The sequence below is a fragment of the Gadus macrocephalus genome, chromosome 5 (genome assembly GCF_031168955.1).
Source record: "Gadus macrocephalus chromosome 5, ASM3116895v1".
NCBI classification, from domain to species: Eukaryota; Metazoa; Chordata; class Actinopteri; order Gadiformes; family Gadidae; genus Gadus; species Gadus macrocephalus.
Window position 1 is genome coordinate 6,453,895 of NC_082386.1, and position 18,241 is coordinate 6,472,135.

Genomic DNA, 18,241 nt, shown 5'->3' on the forward strand with positions numbered 1-18,241 from the left:
TGACACTGCAGCTTTGTGTGTGTGTGTGTGTGTGTGTGTGTGTGTGTGTGTGTGTGTGTGTGTGTGTGTGTGTGTGTGTGTGTGTGTGTGTGTGTGTGTGTGTGTGTGTGTGTGTGTGTGTGTGTGTGTGTGTGTGTGCGCGTCTCATAGCGCCCGGGGGATGATGGTGAAGGGCAGCACGGGGCTGCTGGCCTCCAGCTCCAGGGCGGCCAGGAAGCACTCTGTGGCGGCGGCGGCGTTGCCCTGCGCCTGCAGCACCTCCCCCAGGCTGTTCCACACGTCGTGGGCAGTGCTACGGAGGGGGGGGGGGGGGGGGGGGGGGAGACCACAGGAATCAATCAACCTGTCCGCAGTGTTGGGTCGGATGGGTCGTACTATGTGATGGGGTTTAGCACTTTGTCTCATCCTAGCTATCTTTGTTGTAGACGGGTCAACTAGCACCAGCAACCCATCGACTGGTAGTGCTTGGTTCTGTCAACATCCTTCATGGACTAACAGCTATATATGTTTTTTGTTTCTCTTTCTTCTGACAAATTTAATTATTGTAAGTCGCTTTGGATAAACGCGTCTGCCCTAAATGTACATTTATTTATTCCAACTCGATAAAAAGGCGAAAAGGATTTTGCATTAGCAAGTATCCGTGGAAAGGCCAACACACTTCAGCTGAAACTGGCTGGATTTGAAAAAGCCTGTGGTGAATACAGACGCAGGGTCAGTGATGTGAAAACAATAATTAGGCCATAAAAGGAGGTGCGCCTTTTCAAAACATTAGCGGACGGTGTGGTACACTTCAAATAAACAACGGCTTCAAAATGTTAATCCAAGGCACCAGCGCACAATAGTGTGCATTACCGGGGAACCAACACACACACACACACACACACACACACACACACACACACACACACACACACACACACACACACACACACACACACACACACCTGTTGACCTGCACGGCGTCTCGCAGCACCTTCTCTGACAGACTGTAACGCTGGAGCTGCTGTAAGATCAGACCCTGGACACACAGACAGAGACGCACACAGTGAGATTGATATGTTTTAAACATTTCTTTCTGCAAAATAAATGAAAACGAAGGGACGGCAGGAGGCTAAGAAGAAGCTGAGAGAAACCCACTGAGAGACACCAAGTCCAAAACCAAAGGAGGTTGAGAAGCAGACACACAAACACAATGGCTCTGCAATTAAAGTCCTTTGGTTTTGGCCCACAGACGGAAAAACATGCACGCGTACGTATGCGTTTATGTGCGTATGCGCATGTGCGTACAGTATGTGTGTTTGTGTGTGTGCGTGCCTCACCAGCCGCTGCATGGTCTTGACGTGCGTGGGGCTGATGGACAGCGCCTCCTCGTACCAGCGCTTGGCCTCGTCCACGTTGCCACGCAGCTCGGCCACCTGGCCCCTCATGTACAGCACGTTGTGGGAGGTGGGGAAGAGGTTGGCCGCCTCCTGGGTGCACGCCGTGGCCTCGGTCGGCTTACCCATCCCCACGTACACCTCGGCTAGGGGAGGGGGAGGGAGAGGGAGAGAGAGAAGGGGGGGAGAAGGGGGGGAGAGGGAGAGAGAGAGAGAGAGAGAGAGAGAGAGAGAGAGAGAGAGAGAGAGAGAGAGAGAGAGAGAGAGAGAGAGAGAGAGAGAGAGAGAGAGAGAGAGAGAGAGAGAGAGAGAGAGAGAGAGAGAGAGAGAGAGAGAGAGAGAGAGAGAGAGAGAGAGGGGGGGGTTCAAGTAAAGGCCAAGATGAGGATGGCTTCGTGGTGGTGAGGTAATGGGCCACTTTCAGCTCCCTTGCTTGACTGCAGACCCAGAAGACCCGTAGGCTATGCCTGGCTTTTATTATTTTCCTCTTTTTCTTATTCAAAAAACGAAATGGGTAAAATACAAAACCCACAGCAACACAACTGAAATGACATCCCTTATCAGTCTGTGTGTGCGCTAAGCGCAGGTCATTGAAGGTTCTGCTGTGGCCTCAAATTGGCTCCCGGTAAAGTAAACCCAAACCCAAAGGAAACCCTCATACCGTACTCAACTACACCTGAAACTCAAGCCCTAAAACCCCACCCATATGAAACCCTTAGCCTAACTCTATACCAAACTCTAGAATCATAAGAAAACCCCAACCCGATACCAAACTATTGAACCGAGAACCAAACTCTAAAAACCAACCCAGAACACACAAAGAGAAACCGAAGAATTGTATTCATTCATCAGTATTATCTTTGCGTGTGCGCTAACCACAGGGTATTGAAAGTCCGGCTTTTGGCTCAAATTGTCTTCTAGTAAAGTAATCTAAACAACCACACCTACTGCTATTCATTCATCAGAAACCCTTCTCCAAAGTGACGACCAAAGTACTCGTCGACCTTCACTTTTGGGTTGGTCGCGTTGGGTCAACTATGCGGTGGTTGAGTTCCACAGTAAAGGCGCGCGGGCCGGGCACCTGCATGCAGCCAGATCTGGGCCAGGGTCATCCAGGGGTGCAGGGGTCCCTGTTTGGGGGCGCTGCTCTGCAGGGACGAGGCCACCTCGGAGAGGGCCTGCTCCACGCGGCTCGCCGCGATGGACGTAGCGTGGACCGAACCTGGGGACACAAACCTGAATGTATTAAGCTGGTGGTGAGCAGTGGTCAACGACGATACAAACAAAAACACACGCACAAAACAAAGGTTATTTCACACCAGAGGAGAACGCGGTGTTAGACAAGAGGAAAGCACACGACGTGCGGAAACACTGTGCAATGGGTCTGACCACTGGAGTCATGATGGAGGATCTGCCCTCTGGGTTTGTGTTGAGAGCAACCATTACTCCATTGGGATCTGCTCGAGGTTTGAACGGTAAAGCAGAACGTGTGTGTGCCTGGGTCTGAGAGGAAGAAGAATGGGAGGATTGTGTCACTCACACACACACACACACACACTATCAGCTACACACACACACACACACACACATTCTCTTCTGTGGGATTAGCACGTAAAGAATGAAAAGCTGCGCAGCTTGCGAAACAGGTGAAGTAGCGTAGCCGGCTTATGACTCACGAGACAAAGCTGTGTAAGCCAGGGCACAGAAGCCAGTGCTCAGCTGGTCACTCTGCAAGCTAAACTCCCTGCAAGGTATCTTAAAGAGTCAGCTAGGCTACGTTGGCTCACACCTGAGGGATGGGCGTCTTGGAGGTGGTACCGGCATTGGGCGGGTTTTAACTGAAGCCATGTCATGTAGCCACACAAAGGAATTGTGTCACTTCGCTTGACAATTTGATATCACATTGAATATTAAGAAGACTGCTTTCCTGCAGTAATGCCAATGATATTCATATAGATAATAATTTTATGTCTTTGAATTTAGGTGTGGGTAGTTCTTATAAGGCTTGGCAGCTAAACAAATATATATTTGTCTTTTGTAATGGTATTTATTGACATGAAGTTGCATAAAATGGAATAGGATCAGGTTAGAGTCTATATTGCTTCAAATGTTTGACTCACAGCACTTAATGTGCCACACACACACGCACGCACACACACACACACACGCAGGTTTGCAGATACAAAGGCAAGATGGACTAAAGGCCACGATAAACTCAAAATACGAATTTCCAATAAGCAGGTTTTGGCGGGGGACAATACAGTCATCGGTTGTTATTGTCCCTTCTTCAACGTGCAGAATCCTTAATCCTTAAATATTTTACAGATACCCAATATTTAAAAGGTACTGACATCTGACATAATAATTCACCTGGTATTGTTCATCGACTGCAGGCGCTGTATTTCAGAAGGCATGTCATAAAAGTTTGAATATTTTGACTGTGCACCCTGCGAAGATAGCAACCCTAGGCAACGACTGTCGGCGCGTTCCTGTCCCTGAAGTGGCCGTTGGCGTGTGTGTGCGCGTGTGTGAACACACCATTTGTCTGTTTTATTTTCAGCATATTGGTGCCTTGAGAGCCAGATGGACGGCAGCACAGACAGATGAATAAACAGGGAGATGTTAGGGAACAGCTTACTAACATTAATCATGGATAGATAGGGAGATGTTATAGGATTACTTACCAACTTAAAAACATTAATCATGGATAGATAGGGAGATGTTATAGGATTACTTACCAACTTAAAAACATGGATAGATAGGGAGATGTTAGGGGACTCTTTACTAACTTAAAACATGGACAGACAGATGAATAGATAAGAGAGATGTTAGAGGACTACTTACAAACATAAAACATGGAGGGAAAGCCCAGAGCACTACTGTCCTGAAAGCCGCCTTCGGAAAGAAAATTGATTGAAAAACAAACAAAACCCAAAACAAAATCAAAAGCATGATCGTTAATGAATGACAAGACAAAGAAAAAGAAGACAGTGGAATAAAAGCACCAGAAGCAAACACGTCAGAGGGTTAACTCCCAGCCCCTGGGACACTGGGTACTCCCAATGTTGTGCGTTTGTTCGAATGAGTGATTATATTTCATGTGTTTGTGTGTTGTTCACCAGATACCGAAAAGGACCGTTGGCTACGCCATTCGACCTCTGAATAAAGAAATACATACAAATACAGGAAAATGATGTAATACCCTGTTAGGGTGTGTTACTCAGGGGGGGTCTGCAGTATTGGGGGGGGGAGTTGGGGGGTCTGCAGTGTGCGAGGCTAAACTGATGACCAGAGCATTTCTGCATGTCTCCATTGCATATGCACCAGAGCCCATCTGTCCTCGACCATGCCGTGCTAGGGAGCGCCAAGCATAACGACTCTGGATTAATGTGGTTAATATTTCATCAGCTCCACACCCTCAATCAGCCAGATTGAGCGTGCGTGAGCGAGTAAGTGCGTGACTGTGTGAGAGTGCACACACAAACCCACTCACAATCTCCACCCATATAATAATGATTGCTTCTGAAAAAAATCATTGTATACATTGAACCATATGGTAAATTAAAAAGGTGCAGTAGGTAAGATTTAAGACCTGATCAGGCAGGGTGTCACTTGTTAGGAATGCCATAGCCATCTGTCAGCTATTAATGAGGGAAATGCTCTGAGAATATCTGTGCTGGTTGTGCAACTGCCTCTGTATTCGATCACTTTGAATTTAGATCGATCCTGGCACATTTCTGATCAATCACGTCATCTCTTCCCTGATTGGTTCGGGGAATCCGTCTTGCCTATGAGTGGATGTGAACCTTCTGAGAAACAGAGGAACTGACTTTTTAAATCTCTCCTGCACTCTCTCTTTACAGTTCTCAAATCTTACCCACAGCACCTTTAAAGCATCATTAACTCAAATGATTAAAACTTGAAAGTTATGGCACACGCACACGCACACGCACACACACACACACAGTACACTCCACACCATGCTACTACAGCATGGCAGCCTAAGGTGGGAGGTGGATTACTATTGGTGGAGGGCTTTGGCCGGGCGTGGTCGCAAAAGGCGGGACCTCGGACCTTGGAGGAGGGCGGGGGGCCGAAGCGACAGGGGGGAAGGGGAGGAGGGGGGGGCGGGAAGGACGGCTGCCTGGTGGCCGGGAGGGGAGGCGGGAGGTTGGCGAAGAAGGCGGGAGACGTGGGGGAGGCGGGGGAGTAGAGAGGAGAGGAGAAGGGGGAGGAGAAGGGGGAGTAGAGAGGAGAGGAGAAGGGGGAGGAGAAGGGGGAGGAGGGGGAGGGGGACACGGGCTCACAGCTGGACTGAGAGGATGAGGAACCTGAGGCCTCCAGGAAATACACACACACAGAAATACACGTCACAGAGAGGATGAATGACAAGAGGAGGGGGACATGGACGCAGTACAGTCCTCCTACGACCCGACGTGGGAGGGCTGGAACACGCCACACATCATCGACACATTTCTACAAACATCCTTAATGATGAGGTTCAGCGAGGAACAAGAAATAACCAATGTCAAATAGGATGGCGACCGCTGCAATGGAACCACACTGGAGGAGGGCACGGGAGACTGAGGACGAGGTGTCCACCACACGGTGTGTGTGTGTGTGTGTGTGTGTGTGTGTGTGTGTGTGTGTGTGTGTGTGTGTGTGTGTGTGTGTGTGTGTGTGTGTGTGTGTGTGTGTGTGTGTGTGTGTGTGTGTGTGTGTGTGTGTGTGTGTGTGTGTGTGTGTGTACCAGTGTCCGGGTCGCTGAAGTCAGGCAGAGTCATGGCGTTGAGCTGTCGTCGGTCTGCTATGGCTCTGTCCAACAGACTGCTGCCACGCCCCGAGTCACTATGACAACCAACAAGCACGGGGAGTGATGCACACAAGCCACAAGCAGGCGGACATTAAAAAACAACAACAATGATTATAGGGCCCATGTTCCACCACCTATTTTGCCCAGCCCTGTGACTTGGGGAGATCACACCTAGATGTATGCTGGATGGATCAGTCTACCAGCCTAGCCAATCAACTGTAGCAAACGGTAGGCTAACCTATCCAATCAGCTTGTAATGGCAGTGTAATTACAGTGAAACCTGGTGTTAGAAAAGGAGACCTTTAAAATGTACATGAAGTAAGTTTGCAACATATGAGGATGTAGAGGTTAGACCAAGTGACTCGTTTCTGGGACGTCCAGTGAGTGTGAGCGTGTGCAGGGCGTGTGGGTGTGTGTGTGTGTTGCTTGTACCTGGGGTTGGTGAGGTTGTAAAAGCTCTTCCAGATCTCCAGCATGTGTTTACAAGAGAGGAGCGCCTCCTCCGGTCCTCTACACAGGGTCTCCAGCTTCACCTTGGTGTACAGCAGGCTGACACACACACACACAATATCCAACCATCATGAAAATAGGTTTTGTGGCTATTAGGATTGCCACAGTATACGGTATTACCGGTGTTACCGGTGTTGAGGCCAACAACGATTACTCTGTGTTGCACACCGATTACGTTGCACACCGGTAACACCGAGTTAAATTTTTTATTTTTCAGTAATTTCTTTTTTTTTCAGTTAAAATTAATAATATTATTGTAGCGACAGCTTTCCTATAAAGGCCGCTAAGAGGTTTAGGTGGGCTCCAGGCAGTTACGCGTCCTTCAATGAATCCAAGTCTGTTGATGAATATCGTTTGAGTTTATTGGAAGACCGAATGACAACTGATGAATGAAAGCATCTAGAGGGTAATGAAAACTAATAAATAAAAGATAAAGTGATGACGATGACAACGCTAATGAGGGTTGTTACTGACGGTAATTTGACGGTAGTTTGACGATAGTTGGACGGTAAACAGAAAATATAATCAGGAGCGCCACTAACCCCCTTTGTCTCTTACCCCCGCCTGCCTGAGTGCCCCGGTATATAGATTAAACGACACCCATGTGTCAATCAAACGGAAGTGACATGAACCAAAACAGTGTGAGTAAACCTTCAAAATAAACAATAAACAAACAGACCAAATATGCATTTTGGCCCCTACAAATATGATTAAGAAAATAAAATGTAATAATAATAGCTAGATATAATAATAAATAGGCCACCTAATAAACCTGGTAAACAAACCCTGCAGAGCCCAATCCCTAGTATACAAGAGCTCCCCGCGCTACGGCCATCCGGAGGCGCACAGAGCTTTTGGCCTTGATATTATTATATCATACTCTATTATATATAGAATGTTATAAGACGCTGTCACCGAGAATTGGCGCGCTGCCAGACGCTGTCACCGAGTGTGAGAGGAGAGTTGACGGAGAAGATGGCGGTTGACCTAGTTTCAAAGTTTATACCGTTTATACTCGGTAATACCGGTGTTGACACGAGTGTATTACTCGGTGTGAAAATGTCCACACCGCGGCAACTCTAGTGGCTATTATCGGGGAAGAAAATTTGCTGTGCGGGCCTCACTTGAAGTTCTCTGGGTACTCGGAGAGGGCCATCTCGATGATGTTCAGGGCGTCGTGGTAGTGCTTCTGGGCGGACAGCAGCAGAGCCAGCAGGTGGAGGGAGTGGACGTCGTCCCCCTGCAGCTGCAGGGCCTGCCTCACATAGCCCAGCGCCTCAGGGATCTACACACACACATGCTCTTAGAGGGGCATTCCCTTCATAGATACACACACTCTTAGAGGGGCCTTCAGGGATACACACATAGCACTCTTATAGCGCTTTTCCACCGGCGGGTACGCTTCGGACCAATCAACGGACGGCGTGTTTAGCTCGAACGTCCCAGCACCCTATCAGGCGTCTCAGTACCCCAACGGAGGAGTACTGCGGTGGCGAGGACGGCTCAATACGGCTCAGTCCGGATCACGCCCACTTTTGACGGGGGAAACGCGACCCGTGCCGCACCTTTGCGAAGTGAACCGACCCGCACCCTCCGGTGGTAACATGCCATTAGAGGGGCATTGCCTTCAGGGACACACACGCACGCACACGCACGCACACGCACACACACACACACACACACACACACACTTTTAGAGGGGCATTCCCTTAAGGGATCCTCACACACACACTCTTAAGAGGCAGTGTTTCCTGCAGGATTTTTTTCAGCAGCGGTGGTGTGGTCCCCGATCCCTCTAGGGGGGTCCGGGGGCATGCCCCCCCGGCCGAAAATTTTTTGTACCCTTTACATTGGAAAGCATGAATCTGGTGCACTTTGAGAGGAGAATATGCACTTAAATCCTATTCAAACAGTCCTGTGTATTACTGTAGATGGGATTATTGGTGTTGTAACTTTGCCTTTTGTGTCTTCATTTACAGATTTTTATATTTTTGTATAGTAATATTTAAACAAAAAATGCCACAACGCAAATATAATTTGCACAATTTATTTACAGATTTTTGCCTAATGCTTAAACACTAAACATGGTTGCTATGCCCAAAGCATAACTGTTTTTTACATAAGACACTTTGTTCAAAAATCAGTGTGAGCCTTAGCACTACAAATAGACCTCAGGTGAGCTCAGCTCCTTTGTGAGACAGTGAGAGTCAGGGGAAGAGGACAAGAGAGCGATGATAAGCTTGTTATTGCTTAAAACACTTCTTCTTAGTCTTGGGAGTCAAAAAGTGATGAGAAAATTATAAAATAAATATAAGTTATACATAATAGAAACTATTCATGATCTTTTTTCTTTTAGTCCTTAGGTTTTTTCCCTGCATTTATGCTAATGACCACATGCTTACAGGCGATTAGCATAAATCCCTAACTAAAATACGCGATGAAAACAGATTTTATATGGCAATAAAGAACAACATCGGATCTAACAGTATGGATTCATTTTTCAAAGTTCCCGAAAATACCTAGGCTGGATATAAGCTCCTGTAAAGGCTATGAGTGATCCCAAAAAGAGCGACAACACGCACACACACACATAGGCCTAAGCACACACACACAATACTAGAGGAAAAACGGCACGGAGGTTGCGGTTTATAGATACAATAAAATGATTGGGCTCAGAGGGTTTTTAACACTGGTGGTCATGTAGCGACACATTTTAGCAACTTACTTTCTCTCTCTCTCTCTGTCTGTCTGTCTGTCTGTCTCTCTCTCTCTGTCTCTCTCTTTCCTTCTTTCTTCGATCTTCCGCTTCACTCGCTACTGCTAGAATCAATGTAACTTTGCAACCGTGTAGGGTAGCCTACTGCCAACAACTGCCACACTCGCTGTGTATTTTTCTTCTTTGATGTTGGTTACGTGACGATGTGCCGCGTGCTGCGCAATTGACGTTACGCGCTGTACATTTTCTAAAAGGAGCTACGTAAAAAAAAAAAAATGAGGAGAAGGATTTTTATTGCAGCGGCGGAGAAAATTCAGCAGCGGCGGCGCGCCGCTGCTGTGTGAACGTGGGGGAAACACTGAGAGGGGCATTCCTTTCAGACACACACACACACACACACACACACACACACACACACACACACACACACACACACACACACACACACACACACACACACACACACACACACACACACACACACACACACACACACACGTTCTTGGAGGGGAAGTTCACCCTCTCCGCTTTTTTGAGTGCGAGTGTGCAAGCTGCACAGTTGAATGAAAGGCAGTTTTTCCTCTTGTATATTCCTTAAAGATTAGAGGCCATTACCTGTCTGGAGACAGCCAACTGCAGCGCCAGGTAGAAAGACGCCAGGTGATCAGTGGGAGATAAACTCTGTGCTCTGGAAATCCAGACAGACACGTCAACAGTCGGTCAGGAAGATAATAGTAAACATATAAATGTCTTTACCAAGAAATTATGCAATAAAAAAAATGTCTTCCAGAAGGGCTGATCCGGTTAGACTTGGCAAGTTCATTAACAAACAACCACGAGGACACTAGGAAAGTACAAACCTCTGGAACGCTCCCAATGCTTTCCTCTGGTATTCCTCCTGCGTGCCTCGCAGGGATGCTGGAGGGAGGGAGGGAGGGAGAGGGAGAGGGAGAGGGAGAGGGAGAGGGAGAGGGAGAGAGAGAGAGAGAGAGAGAGAGAGAGAGAGAGAAAACATTCAAAAGGAAAATTAGAACTGGCCTCCAAAGTGAGGGCATGCTGAGCACATTTGACGTGATGTGATCTGAAGGCAGCCTCACCGTCGGTGGCTTTGAGGCTGTACACCAGGCCGGCGGCCAGGTAGCCCTTGGCCCTGAACTCTGCAGCCTTCTCCCCCATGTCCACCACCATCTTGGCGAAGCATTCCCCTTCGTCAAGCTGCAACGAGCTCCACCCAGAAGAGAGGGGAACGCGACGAGACGAGAGGCAGTGATGAGTGAGGGGAGAGAGGGTAAGAGGGGGCATTCGTTTGTAAAAAAAATCAACAGAAAGTTGATTGAGAGGAGTAGTAGCTCAGTAGGTTGAGCGGGTTGACTTGTAACCGGAAGGTTGTTAGTTCGAATCCCCGGCTCCTCCTAGTCGAGTGTCGAGGTGTCACTAAACGAGGGACTTAACCCTCACCATGTGTGGTTCTCAACGCTGTCGGTGTGTGAACGGTGTGTGTCGTTGTATTGGACAAAAGTGTCTGCTTATCGCCCTAGTATAAATATACATAAATAAAAACATCTTTCGTCAGTCATTTTCATTCATTACTCCTCTTCAGACCTTGTACATTGTATGGGTGGACACACGAGTCCTGTGCTACGTGTAGCATTGACAAATTCCTGCCGCTAGACAGCCGTAGCACCTTGTATCAACACGGTGACCCGAGACGGGACGTCTTAGTTCACACCGAGCACCGGGATCTGTCCTCAGCCACCCGTCGAGCGCGCTGGAAGTGTTCACGCGTCTTATTTTTAGCTGTGAATCTGTGGCCCTGATCCCCCCGCGACAGGGCCGCTCTAATGCCAGCGCTGACCAGCGGCAGTTAGGGGCCCGGCCCGGCCTAGCGGCCCTCACCCAGTGCAGGGGTCCGATGCACAGCTTGACGGCCAGCAGCGGGATGACGGGGTCCTCGGGTTTCAGCCGGATGCATTCCTTCAGGACCTTGACGGCCCGCGCCGACTTGCCGGCCGCCATCAGCGACAGCGCCAGCTGGTACCACAGGTGGAACTCCTCAAAGGCAAACTTCATGGCTCGCTCCAGGCACTGCAGACACGCCGAAGGAGACAAAGGAGAATGATGTCATGTTTGACATGAAAACAATAGTGTGCGTGGGTGCGTGGGTGCGTGGGTGCGTGCGTGCGTACCTCAGAGAGCATCTCGTACTGGCCCCTCCTCCCCAGAGCTATGGTGAGCAGGTCGTAGACCACGGAGGCAGACTGCAGGCTGATGATGCGGTCGTTGTTGTGCTCGGGGATCCGGCTCAGCACGGCGTCTCGGTTGGCCTGGGGAGTGTGGGAGCGTTTTAAGGGTTAGGGTAGGCTTTATAGTACTTGGCCCGTGACAACAAACGACCAACAGCTGAACCACTCTTTTTTTTGGTCATGCACCAATACCCTGTGCTTCATGCATGATGAATTCGATAATGGCATTTCCTTTTCGTCGTTGAGATGGAGATGGTGGGTTTTCCACCGTCTTCAGACTTTTATTTTAAAGCTGCAGTCAGCATTTGTGGCTGACTTCACTTTGTTTTGAATAAATTGTGTTTTGATCCGAGTCTCACGGTGGCCACGCATTCAGGGTCAATCCCAATGGCGAGACGTCAAACGGATGCGTCAGAAGCGTGACTCTATAAAAAGGATTGCATCCCAAAAAAGTGGGGCAAGCGAAAAATGCAGATTACAGGTGGGGTTTGCTCCGTCTTACCATGGACTCGCTGATGAGGAGCAGCAGCAAGGCCTCCTCAGTGTTCTCCTGAGGACAAAAGAGACTGAGAGAGGGCGAGAAAGATCAGGAGAAAGGTAAGAGTATCGAACTTGACCTTGACTGTTGTGCTTTGATTGACGGTCCCCATCCGTACTTCTCTCCGGAGTAGATCCTCGGGCGGCGGCTGAGGCTGTAGGTCTTGTTGCTGTGGGTGTGTCCTTGTTGTGACGGGTCATCCAATGGGGACACAGTGGGCGGGTCTTCCATCGGAGACCAGTAGCTCTGTTCACACATCCCCCTCAGCAGGATCTCTGCTAGCTGCCTGGCGATGGTCTTAAGCAGGAACACACACAACCATTTTGAATAATTAAGAAAAATCACTGACTTTTTAATCTTTTCTTCAGCCCAATCCGAATACTTCATCAATAACGTGACTTGTACGTCACACTTATTTCTCAGTGAAACTAGGAGGTCAGATCAGGGAACCTTTTACCGATGAAAAACAACATTTTACAGCCCCACAACCACCGAAATGGTAAGGCAAGCAATGCCATGTGGCTTGGTGTATTATAGTCCAGGAATGCCACATAAAAGATAAAACTCCTACATAATGAAACACGTCATAATCAGTAGATTGGCTTTCCTGCTGTCCTTGCAAAGATTGTACCTGCTCTTTTTCAATCATACCACTTTAAAATGGCAAAAAACCACCTAGGATCGATCAACCAACCAAATGATGCATTTAAAACGAATTACAAAGGTTACTTTGCAATCAAATTAGGGAAATAAATGACCAGTAGGGGGCGATATTTCACCATGTATATTTAAAAGTTTGTCAAAGTTCACCAAACCCATGACATCATTATGAAGGATAGCATACTATGGCAAAAATACCCAGGCTCCCTCACCATGCGTAGGTTCTGGGTGGTCCGGGTCTCCACGGCCCGTAGGATCTCCCTGAATCGGCCGACCCCCCGTGTTAAGTTTCTATGAAGACCCCAAGAAGTACAAGTTAGATTGCAATTAACAAAAGTACAAACAAATTGAAAAGAACACAAACAAATAAATATACACACAAATGTCAGGTTTTCATTGCCTTGGTTTTCACCTGTATAGGACGGTATTACTATTTGTAAGGGATGCTACTCTGCATGGACTTCACTAAATATGCCATGTAGGTCACAAACAACCAAATAACCGCACTACAGGGCTGCTCTACAGTGGAGACATCTCCCAGTCACACACAAAAACAAAGCAAGGAGGAGCTACTGCGCTTGGAGCTGGCTTAGGTTAAGCTCAAGCGTTGCCTCAGGATTCGGCCCTGCAACTAGAAGGGATGGGGAGGATGATGATGTGGGGGGGGGGCACCACTCCACTACACCTACTGTCCCAGCCTGGGAGTCTATATTCCCCTTTGGTACCTACTTTCGATCTTTACACGTGTGGAACCTTGTGGAGTGGGTTTAGTCCCCAGGGGAAGAAGACACCGGGTTAACATGGAGGAGGCAACCAAACTAAAGACAGTCTAGTTACAACGACCGTTAGAATGTGCTCTTTGAATGATTATTTCCACTACCAGTGTTTCACCTGCAATTGTACAGAATGAGACAATTGAATACACAGGCTAAATCTCAGCGGTAAATCGTTTGGTGGAGCTTTTATTGGTGGGAAGTTTCCACCTATGTACACATATGGAAAGTCAGATGAATAGATTTACAGATTGAACTAACTAAATCTGGAGTCTATTTCAAGTCTGTTGGACCTGCTGTATAATAACACCACTAGATCTCTATGGGCTATGCAGTTACTTACCCACTTTCTAATGTTGTAGAGCTGGTGAGATACACTTTTAAGCAGCGATTTTAATCCATTGGGAACATTGAAACGTTAGACGTCTAAAGTTTGATTGCATTCTCATTTGGCTATTGTTACTACTTTGTAATTCCCTATGGTGTAGAAATTGACCCAACAATGGCTCTACAGAAAGGAGAGCTGCTGCCCGAGCACGTCTTTTAGTTCACCGCTTCACATCGTTATAATTCAGAGCGTGAATATATGTTTTAAGATCCAACATCGTTCCAACGAGAAACGCTTTCAAAATGACTTAAAAGTTGGGTGTAACTCATTCTCCTTTAGTGTGTTACTCATTCTCCTTTAGAGTGTTACTCATTCTCCTTTAGTTACAAAAATAGTTTAAATACTTTGAAGTTAAATGAGCAATTGAAAAGGGGTAACTAATCAAATACACAATGGTGAAAAGAGTAACCGGGCCTTTCTTCGGTGCATGTATGAAAGCTCTCCGTCACCTCTGCCACATGGCGTCGTTTAGAAGCCAGGGACCCAGACACAAAGCCACCGTCTCACGCTCCTCTCTCTCACCCGTTTTTAAAGTGGATGACGTGGGCCCTCTGCAGGCCTGTCTCAAGGAAGTAGCCCAGCTCCTGGTCGTGGGCCGCGGGCCCCGGCTTAGGGCTGCGGTTCTGCATCCCGGCTGACAACGCCTGTGGACACAAGGTGAAGACACGTACAATATTAACCAAAAAATCCCTACTGCAAACATATGCACACGATATCCTGCTCACAGAACCCTGAGCCACATGGGCCCGGCCTGATGTAGAGTTGTGTCAACATGATGGCCAACACACACACACACACACACACACACACACACACACACACACACACACACACACACACACACACACACACACACACACACACACACACACACACACACACACACACACACACACACACACACACACACACACCTTCTCGACCTCCTGCAGATAGAGCAGGGCGATGTCTCCTGACTTCTCGTAGCAGGTGATGATTTCCTGGTCCCGCTCACTTGCCCTCCTATTGGACAGCACCGGCGACCCCGTGTTGTTATTGGACAGCGACGGAGAGGCTGTCGGGACCTTCTCCAGGCACAACCCTGATCCATGGGAATATAATAAGTACAAGGAAAGCAGGGATGGAGAGAGAGAGATACAGCTTTCTTTTCTGTTTCCTGTTTCCTTTCTACAGTCTACGTGTTTTCCTAGTGGAGTCTATACAGTATTGATTTGAAAGTTTTACAGTGACTTTATTCATCTTGCCAATTATGCGCTTAACGATCCCCGCCTCAAGCAACAGGATTGGTCGAAAATGATATGAAGCAAAAGGAAAAGAAACTTCCTGTTCACCCAGATTTGAGCTTATCTGTCATCAGACTTCAGGAATTTATCTAAAATCTGATGATCTATTTTGCTTCCTCAGCAGTTCTAATTAGCTGCTCAAACTTTAGTCTACCGCATGGGATTGAATGACATATTTAGGGATCAAAACTAAATGGACAAATTAATATGCATCGTCAGGAGTATTACAATATTCAACTATATAAATAATATAATGACATTATGCAAGACAGAACTGAGTCATCAAAGTTCCAAAGGCTGGCATTGCTCCCAGTCAAAATGGTTCCCTTGGGATTGGTGAGGTTCCTTCAATCGAATCCTTTGGACTAGCACATACTCAGAGAGGCTACAAGCTGGATTCCAGTCTGTACATGGGTCAAGCTGTATACATGTTCTGTACCTTTAGTAGCGTAGGATTCTGCGATTATGGACAGCCTGTAGACAGGCGCTCCGGCCAGCTGTAGCTCGTCCAAACTAACCCGGCCATAGTGCCCTGTCAACACACCAAATCAGACGTTAACAGAGCTCAGTGTGGACGGAAAGGGGCGACGTTGGCCCAATCAAAGAAGGTGCATGTTACCTAAGGCATCTCTGTACTCTCCCTCCACATAGCAGAGTTTAGCCATCAGCAAGCTGGCCTCTTGCAGGTAGTCCGACTACAGTGAGGGGCAGGTGAGAAGGAGAGAAAGAAGAAAAAGGAGGCAGGGACAAAAAAAGTGGTTAACAGCTGTACAATCAAATTGTGTTATGTCGTTTTTAGAAAAGCCTTGGGGTAAGTGAGACAGGCACATCCAAAATAAAGGACTCCAACAGCCTCTAATGTCAGCGCAATAATGCCGATCTTATATTCAACACAACCTGAAGACTTGGATACACACCAGATGAAGGATACACAAGCAGCCAGCAGCCCTGCTTTCTATCCAGACCTGCACGCTCACCTTGAGGTTCCCTCTGTCCAGGGCCGCTGTCAGGTGTTTCCTGACCTCCACCAGCTTGGGACGGGGTCCCCTTGGGCTGGCACCTTGCTTAATGGGGTTCTCCTTCAGGTACGTCTGGAGCTTACATTCTGCCAGAAGTAGCTCGCCCAGGTCATCTGTGACACACAAGCAGCAGTTTTTCTTCATTCAAATCGTATCACAAACATTTTCAATATATAATTGCAATATAGATGTGTAGGACTAATTATGATATTCATTTATTTTTTGAGAAAAAATAAAGAATGATACATTTAGGTTTTTCAACCAACCTGATGTTGGTGCTGCATCGATATTGTGTAGGCTTCCTAAGATTATACTGACATTTTTCTTTCCATATCACCCTAGCCTCAAGCAATAATCCTGTTACTAATGCTGAGCTGTGAGACCCTATGACGCATATGTTACAGATCCAAGCATAATCCTATGAAGTATTTATATGACTGAATAACAGGAGACATCTTCAGGTATAGACAGATATGTATGTAGTGAGGGCTGTATGGTTTACTCTTCAAAAGTGCAAACTTGTTTCATTATATTTAAGTATTTGTGACTACTGACTCTCAATAAAGTGTAGGTCTAAACATGCATTTTATTTTGGCGTGCTGATGGCAGGACCAAAAGGACCAAATAACCAACCGTGATGAACAAGTCTGAGGGCATTATATTATAATAATAATGAAATTAAGTATTTCACTAGTAATGCCCACATAAATGACAGTACAGAAATATTGAAATACTGTCAGCTTACAGAGCTTGCCCATACAAACTTCTTGCAATCAACCAATTATTTTTAACTAGTGCAAGTATCAAGGCTGTTTTATCCTCAAGTTCATTTAACTCAGTAAGACAGAAAGAGTAAAAAAAATAATTAACAAACCAAAAATCGTTTGCGACTGGCACTAGTATCGAAACATGTTTAGACACATCACAGACAAACAACAACTCCATCGTTTTGTCCAAAGAGCTAGCTTCCTGGGTCACCAACCTGCCACCGGTTTGACAGCTAGCATGGAAGTTAGCTGTCCCTCTTTTCAGATGATAAACGCTCCTCAAAAGTTTTCATGCATTGAATTAATTTCAATTAGATGTGTGTCCCATTAGACGGGTCGTCTGATTGCGATTAAGAAAGCATTCTATTAGGGTTGACAGGGGCTGTTGTCAAATCGTTTCCATCATCACAATGAACCGTGTTGCTAGCTATACGTAGGTCGGCATTGCCCGCGAAATGAACCCCTAAGACGCATGACACGGATAGGAAAGACCGAGGATGATGACAACCTTGAAGGCCGCAGAATGAATGTATGACCAGAAAACGACATTATATAATTTTTTTCAATGGCTTACCGTTGGATATTAATTTGGCCGACAGCTGTCGAACCAGCTCCGGTATTTTGTCCCACTGACACTCTGAGCGGCATCTTTCTATCTCCGTCTCTAGCCGAGAGCCAGACTTCCGTGCTGTCATTTTTCCGAGCGGTTAATGGGAGTGCGGGCTGAGCACGGCAGTCGGCCCTGGAGGGGCTGGACGGCGGGCACAGGGATGGGTTCAGGGGGGAAACAGCAGTTCCTAGTGGACAAAAATAAGTACTGGTACTGGACCACTTTATCATTTATCATTTATATTGTATATACCATTTGTTTTGTTTTTCCTGTTTGTTCTGTTTGTCTTTACTTTAGAATTTACGATAGTGTCTATTTTTGTTTTCATTCGTACTTTGTATTTTTATTGTAGGTATCATATCCTCTGGTTACAAAGGAAAACTATCTATCTATCTATCTATCTATCTATCTATCTATCTATCTATCTATCTATCTATCTATCTATCTATCTATCTATCTATCTATCTATCTATCTATCTATCTATCTATCTATCTATCTATCCATCCATCTATCCATCTATCCATCTATCCATCTATCTATCTAT

At 46.9% G+C, this 18,241-nt stretch overlaps 1 protein-coding gene across 2 annotated transcripts; it reads right to left on the minus strand.

Annotated features, from left to right (window-relative positions):
* Positions 1–12: 12 nt before the first annotated feature.
* On the minus strand, positions 13–17,838 carry ttc7b (tetratricopeptide repeat domain 7B). 2 transcript variants are annotated; one of them, XM_060051868.1, is made up of 22 exons: positions 17,661–17,838; positions 16,278–16,432; positions 15,920–15,995; positions 15,740–15,832; positions 14,932–15,098; positions 14,540–14,661; positions 13,069–13,147; positions 12,315–12,493; positions 12,161–12,224; positions 11,602–11,739; positions 11,312–11,500; positions 10,513–10,630; positions 10,276–10,333; positions 10,031–10,103; positions 7,824–7,984; positions 6,622–6,738; positions 6,127–6,224; positions 4,221–4,271; positions 2,458–2,598; positions 1,320–1,522; positions 945–1,018; positions 13–292 (listed from the first exon to the last, which is right to left on the minus strand). In XM_060051868.1, exons 1-22 carry the CDS (start codon positions 17,779–17,781, stop codon positions 145–147), a joined length of 2,625 nt encoding a protein of 874 aa, XP_059907851.1. In that variant the 5' UTR covers positions 17,782–17,838; the 3' UTR covers positions 13–144. The 2 variants fall into 2 exon arrangements, with proteins under 2 accessions (XP_059907851.1, XP_059907852.1); XM_060051869.1 differs by lacking the exon at positions 4,221–4,271 and having other exon boundaries at positions 17,661–17,837.
* Positions 17,839–18,241: the final 403 nt, after the last annotated feature.